At 48.0% G+C, this 7,232-nt stretch overlaps 1 protein-coding gene across 1 annotated transcript; it reads right to left on the reverse strand.

The window, feature by feature from the left end:
- Positions 1 to 5,622: 5,622 nt before the first annotated feature.
- Positions 5,623 to 6,629, reverse strand: Pmar_PMAR009177 (hypothetical protein; the record flags this gene model as incomplete). Its single annotated transcript, XM_002786306.1, has 5 exons — positions 5,623 to 5,719; positions 5,756 to 5,815; positions 5,869 to 5,974; positions 6,382 to 6,467; positions 6,518 to 6,629. Coding segments are annotated over 5 exons (461 nt in total), but the record flags the coding sequence as incomplete, so codon positions are not given.
- Positions 6,630 to 7,232: the final 603 nt, after the last annotated feature.

Raw genomic sequence — 7,232 nt, forward strand, 5'->3', positions numbered from 1 at the left:
CCACATCCCTATGATACCACCCATGAACCGCAACCGTTCCAATTTGGAACGGTTTGGGACTTGAAAATAATTACAAGATATTCCAATTCAGGAGAAGGAAAGCCACACCGAAGGAAAACTAGGGGCGCTCTCCGTTGTGGCTCAGAGATTATCTCCCCTCTGCAAGTAGCATGCCTTGAAATAAGAGGATTACTGACTTCGACCACATCTCTGATGTTGGTTTCACCAAGATTGACGAGTTGAGGGAGAAGATCGGTGCTGATCAATTAAGGAAGCAGGCCATTGTTACCCCGAACAAGATAGGTGCGCAGATTCTCGAGTCCAACGTTAATGCTGGACTCAGGTGTTCAGGTGCGAAGTATGCGTAGTTGAGTTTAGAAGAGCCGTTGATCATCATGCGCTTGATGCACCCTGTGTAAGAGGGGGTTCACTCGTGGTATATCCTACAGCGAAGTCCAGAAGTACCTAAAACAAATCTAGCAGCAATAACAAGCTTGAGAACCAAAACCGTCCCTACAGGAACTACATCAATTAAGCATAGTAGACAAAAAGTGTTCGGATCTTCAGACTCTAGCTTCCTGCGATAGTACAGTGCCGCTGGTACTAACCACTATGTATTGGTCGGACCAATACATAGTACCAACTTGGTCCAGTCATTTAATGACTGTCATTACACTGAACTACCACGGTAACACTGCCGTATCGCCAAGGCATTTTGACCAAACCATTCGCACCTGTCTCACATTCGTATGGCAGACCTGATCCTTCACTTTTTCGACATAAGCACGACGATAACCTAGGCCTTTGAATTGAGGATTTGTTTTCACGTCAGTCCAGCTTTTGAAGCTGACTATCCCAATGGCGGCTCTTTCTCCCAGAATTTCGAGCCCCCATATTCAAAAGCTTGTGAGTTGTTGTGTCTCTCAGAACACTCCGATTGACCAAAAGTAGCCCAGTGTCCGAGATGGCCGGAAATGATGAGGAGTGGAGAGATGTTATCGTACTGGAGAACGTTGCCGCCGCCGAAGTATGCAACATCCATCGCTTCGCCGGTCACGGAACAATAAGTTGAGGCAGTAGCTGATCCCGAGAGGTGCAACGGTTGGGTACACATAGAATAGGCAGAATCACAATTACCGTCGGTAACGAAGGCGGCCTCGCTCTACTAGTTCTTATCGTATTTCCACCAACCATCGCTGAAAAATCCTCCGAGATCTCATTACAAGACGAAAACACTTCTTTTGTCGAGTAGTTGAGTCAACTAAGTTGACGGTTTCTTGCAGCGGTGGAACTCCAATTCCGTAAACTGCTTGAGCGGTGGATTGAATTCTCCATTGGTGACCAATGAATGGTCTCAGCCTGAGACTCTCAGGGTCCACGAGCTTGTCATTATTGGACAAAAACTAGCCGTGATCGGGTGCCAGCTTGGAATCTACCCGGGTCGACCTATCAAGGAGCTCATTTTCTTCCAAAAATTCCTTGAACTTATTCGCCCGCTACGCTTGTGTGATGCAGGACAAAGTAAAACTCTCGATCCTTTCCAACCGTCTAAACTCATCAAGTCATCGAGCAGATCTTCAGCGTGATCCAAAAGGGGATAAAGCTTCTGGAATCTACCTTGGATAAGTTCCGGGTCTCCATCACGATCAGCATTCTTCTTGAAGAAAACGTCAATTGCCCCAATGAGGCAATTGACAACTTCTTCAATGAGGCAGCCTCATTATAGTTCACACCGAACGAGGATACCCATGATTGCCAGCCATCTGTCATATGTCTCACCTCCGGTGAGTAGATGTCCTACTCAGAGTTCACCACGTACAAATGCAAAAGCATAGCAGGATGATCAACCCTCCATCGTCGTTTGATACGTCGAATAGGAGTCGTTCTACACCGTTCCTACGGGCGAAATTCTGGACCTCTCTCGCGATTGACGAGTCATGAAGGGCCGCCGCAATATCGTCATGGCTAGAGAGGTTCTTCACCGGCTCGAAATCGGGTATAACCACAACGACGGCATCTCCAACGAGAGTGTGGGGGCAGTGCTTCCAATTCAACCTTCCGCAGCCTTAGGAAAGCTTTCGTTCACCCTGAGAACACCATAATCCGAGCTGCTGGTCGATTCATTGGAAATTTCACTGAATGTGTGCGTTTCATTAAGCAAACGAACCATCCGACAATCACCTGGAATCGCACTGCAGAAATACGATAGTAAGCCAATATAGTAATCGCAACTACAGCAACATAGTAATGAGTAATACGTCACACAGCCAGCGCTAAGAGACAGCGGGCACAAGGCGCAAGACAACATAGCACAATCGAAACTCATCATCTTGCTGCCTTTGTGGTTCTCCACCTCATGCCGGAACCGGCACAAGAGCTCGGGTGTTTTTCGTAAAACTTTGTTTCAAAGTCTGCGGCGTTCTGAAACTGAGGGTTCCAGTTTTGAAGCTGTAGAAATACGTAGTCGCAACGTCGGACGTTGCGACGCGTTGAGCAGGACGTTGAACGTCCTGCTTAACGCGTGACACGGCTGATCCAAGCAGTAATTGTTAAACCAGGCGAGCCCTGTAAGATTAGTTAGACCCTGCTATTTCAAGATCGCCGTAGCGCATGGGGGATATACCACTACGGCGGGGGCGATCAGGTCTTTCGAGTCGCGGCATTTGAGAAAACCGGCGGCCATACTGATTACAGTCATACAGGTTATAGGCCCATTTACCGTTGAACGCAAGGCTGAACATATCTTCTACGAGGTACCAACAGTAATGTTTCAGGGCACCAGCTCTGTCCCATGATTACAGATCCGAGATCTGCCTGATGATCAGCATCGCGAGTCATACTAGGCGGCAAGAATCTCATCAAGATCCCATTTCAAGAACTTACACACGGCAGTGCCGTCACGGCACGATCATTATGTTCGAAGTGATACCTCCACCGACACAATATTATTATGATCTGGCGAAGGTCATATTAAACGACCCTCTTGATAGGAACGCCAACACAAAGATCATGTATGCTGATCCAAATGTGTAGTGGTACGACTCCGATAAGGATTTAGAGAGCGCCGATAGACACTAGTTAAACATGGGATTTCCATTAGCAGAGCTTTTGAGTAGCGAGCGTAGGAGAAGAAGTGTAGGAACCTCGTTGCAGAACAATCCTGGCAGTTCTCCGAAAAGTACCACAGGACACATCAATTTATGAGGCTATAGGAACAAATACAACGCTAATACTTCTGTATAATGTTGTATTTGAATTCCTGGGCCCGGAGCAACTGCTGAGGAGGCGAACCAGCTAAGTTAACTAAGCTTACTGGCCCAGCCTAGTCAATACCTCAACCGCGTCCCAGCAAAAACCATATCAGTTACAAATCTGTCATTACAGTCTCTGGATTCGAACCTTGAACCATCTATTTGCAGCTTGAAGTTTAAGCGCTGGACTAACCGCTCGATACAAAAACGTCGCAAGTGGGTCCAGGCCATACTTTGGTAACCGCCTGCCTGCGGCGCGCTTGTGTCTTCACCATTCACTTTTAGGGTGCGCGGGAATTTTTTCCGATTCACAACTCCCAGTATTCACTGTTTTCATGGACAACCGAGTTGAGCTCAAGTTTCAACAAAATAGTCCTCGTGTCGATCTAGGTTGAGGTATCATGCGCATCACTGTGCCGAGCGGTCCGTGCGGACTGCTGAAATTTTGATGACTGCCAGTCATTGACTGGTACAGTTGTCTCAGACAACTTGTCTGCTTACGGCAATACAGTTCACAACTACATATCCATACTATTTCCTTCGTTGTATTATCGCACTATCTTCGGCGAAGACAGCGAAGATCAGCGAAGATTCTTCGCTGATCGGCTTTGATGACCATGGCTGCCCCGCAAATGTTGCAATATGGCTCGTGGGCCATTACTCTCCATCCTTCTCGTGTGCCAGACTGTCTCACAGTGAGCCGCTCACTCGGTCCGATTCTCACTGCTCCTCTCGGAGACTCCCCGTAGAAGGCAAGGCCATCTGTCTCCCGAGCTAATAATCCCGAATTGACTGTAACCCAGGACATATTTGCGTCCTAGACTGACTCATAGTCTGGGCCTCTGAGACCATATCCCAGGAATATTATTCTCGAGGGCAAAATAGAAAATATCGAGAAAATAACTTGGCGCCTGAATCTCTGGGATCAAACGCTTGATAAGCCCAGAAGAGAAAATATCAAGCGAAGGCGAGATAAAAAAAGTTCGAGATAACTGCTGAGCAATGCAAGCTATTCAGATCGGCGTTCTACTGGTGAGTGCTTGCGTATCACCAAAGGTTACCGGTGAGGAAAGATTTGAGTATCTGTTGCATCCCCACGGGTTGATTGAGCATGAGTGAATGGCCTGCGTTCTTCACCTGAACAGGCACCCTCAATGTTCGCTACCAAAATGTGCTCTCCACCTCAACGAATGCGAGTCTCGCTTCATTGGGGTATTGAGAAGTACGCGACGTTCCTATGACGCCAACTCCAGGAACCTGAAACAGAGTCCTCGCCACAGCAGTTGTGCTAAAAAGTGTCACTGTAATAGAGTAAGCTCCTGACCTTGAGATCTTGAGGTTTTGATTGTCTGAGTGCTTCGCCGTACCCCTCCTTCCCTTTCAAGTTGAACAACCACTCCGTTGTACCCACCGCGTTCGTGATATAATCCTCATCGCCATTGACCACAAGTATCTGTAGCAGTGATATACCGTACTGATCCAATGAAAGGATATTCCGTATCGACTCCTTCACTCAGCCTCCAGACATGACTTGTACTATATCAAAATTAGTGGATTTGGTTGAGCGTAGCCGTCCAATATTAGCTACATCATCGAGTTTACCATTTGCGTTTCTTTGTTTTCACGAAAACTTGAGAAATCACGATTTTCTTGCGACTGGCAATCGGATGACTGATATGCCCCCCTGCGGCGCGTATTGGGCCACCGAGTTCGCAGATCCATAGTCACGGTGTATCCCAGAGGTGACGATCTCAGATCATTCTCACCTTTAATCCGTGGTCGAGGAGTTGTGTGACGAAGAAGGTCCCATCATAGGCGGTGTACTTATCGAAGTCGTCTAAGACCTGGTATGAAACTATCATGTTCAAATGGAACCCGAAATTGGAAGGATGGCAACCTGAGAATTCATTTGCTTCCAAACTTTAGACACGCCGAGAGCTTGTTGAACACTTCGCTTATTGAGAAAACCGGCCGCCTGAGTGGATGACAACTTTCGAAATTGAGACCTGCAATGACGACTACTTGTCCCTGTTTGAAAGCGTAAAATTCGGAACGTCTACCTTTTCGTGCGCGTACATCGTATCTGGAGAAGAAATAGTGGCTCGGTTGATAGGAATATCCCGGACGACACAGAGAAACTACATGTGATTTGAAGGAGTCTGGTAGCCAGAATGGTCGGCTCACCTCCTCGTATCAGGGGCCGCGATTCGAGACAGCGAAGGTCAACACTTCCATTCCGACCCGCCCACTTACATGCTCTTGTCTTCTCTGTCCATAGGGTCCATCGTTATTTTTTCACAGATATTGACAGCTCCTTGGCACAAACATGCAAGGAACAGAGCATGATTGTCGAAGGTGCTCGACTTAGCGGTTATCCACCGGGCTTAGCAGGCTTTCCAGGCCCATTAGAATTGCACTTGTCGACTGCTGCTTCACACTTCGTCAAGCCAGTCTTCATTATATCGAGCCTGGGAAAATTATACTATCAACGCACAGTGTGGAACCAGGACTCCTTCTGAGGTAGAATTTTCCGTTCCTTGGCCATCACGTAAGCTCCGTGATATCTGGCAAGAAGAGCCAGTCAACAATGTCAACTCGGAATGAATGGATTGCTCACATCTCGTACGGTCCAACTACACCAGCAGACATCATCACTCCTCTCAAATCGATCTTGAGCTGCGGATTTCGCAGGATGCCCGCTCCCAACATTGCAACGAAGAGAGCTGCAGGATGGTATCACGCGCAGTATTAGCTCGGCGTGCATACCAGACGCTGATGTCCCGACGAGGTGTACATTCCTGTTCAAGTGAGGGTATTTCTTGAATAACTGGCCGCTCAAGATGACCCTGTGGAGGACTATTGTGATGAATATATTCTCTGATCTGAAGAATGCTCACATGTTGTTGATAAACTTCTCTAAGTTGATCTCTATCTGACCCAGGCTAAACCCGGTAGGTCCAGGCGCATCGATCCAAATGCTGTTTGCTTGCTTAGTCCACGAGTATCTAACGCCGAACGGTCACATTGCAAAACACCGCACAAGGACATTCGCACGCATTATTTAGGAGCTCTTCCCCATTAGGAGACATCCTGCATGGCCCTCTGGAAGCCATGGCCGCCCCCAAGCTACTCGAGCCCGGCCCACCAGCCATGTACAAGAAGGTCGGTGCCGATGCTGGATCTACGTCATCGGCTTCCATAACCGCGTAGAAGTACCTAGAGGCAGCTTGACCTTGATTGTCACTCCGCACGCTGAATATACTTACCTATTTTTGTCGCCAACTGGTATGTATCCGAACTCCTGTTTACCCTTGCTGCCTGGACACAAGACCCCGCCGCCATTCAGAGAACGAAGATGATGAAACGCGGGCGTCTCACCTGGAGATAATCGATGGACGGTAACGGCCTGAGTTCAAACACGGTACCTTCGTTCCTAAGGCCGCCGGCATCAGTGATTGTTACTATGCAGGCAAACGCGGAAATCAGAACGATAATCATATTGATGAGAGACAAATGATAACGGGCCCTATGGTTTATGACTAGCAGGGTGGTTGGCCGCTGGGGAGAAATAATAAATTCCTTGTCGAATAGGTCCTTGAAAAGGGGGCCCCGCCGCGACGGTGACGCCAGTCAGTCGCAAAAATATGACTCAGCCGCGCGCGCGCCCCTTACCCCCATCCAATGTTGGCTCTAGACACAAGTATTGAGTGCTCGGCTCTAGGAGTCCCAACATTGGAGAGGGGGTGAGGGGATTATCAATTCATCATAGTCATGTTTTCTCTCTGCGCGTTGACTCACTTTTGCGTTTGCATGCATTTGCAGTGTGGGAGACAGCCTTGGGACATCACGTCTCACCACGCATGATAATTCGGGAACTCAAAACTGTGAACAGAGCATTACTCCGGAGTTGTTTACTACTGCGAAACATACCGCACTACTAGGAAAACCCAATGACATACACTATCTCATATCATCAATTAG

The sequence above is a fragment of the Perkinsus marinus genome, assembly GCF_000006405.1.
Source record: "Perkinsus marinus ATCC 50983 genomic scaffold scf_1104296931628, whole genome shotgun sequence".
NCBI classification, from domain to species: Eukaryota; Perkinsozoa; order Perkinsida; family Perkinsidae; genus Perkinsus; species Perkinsus marinus.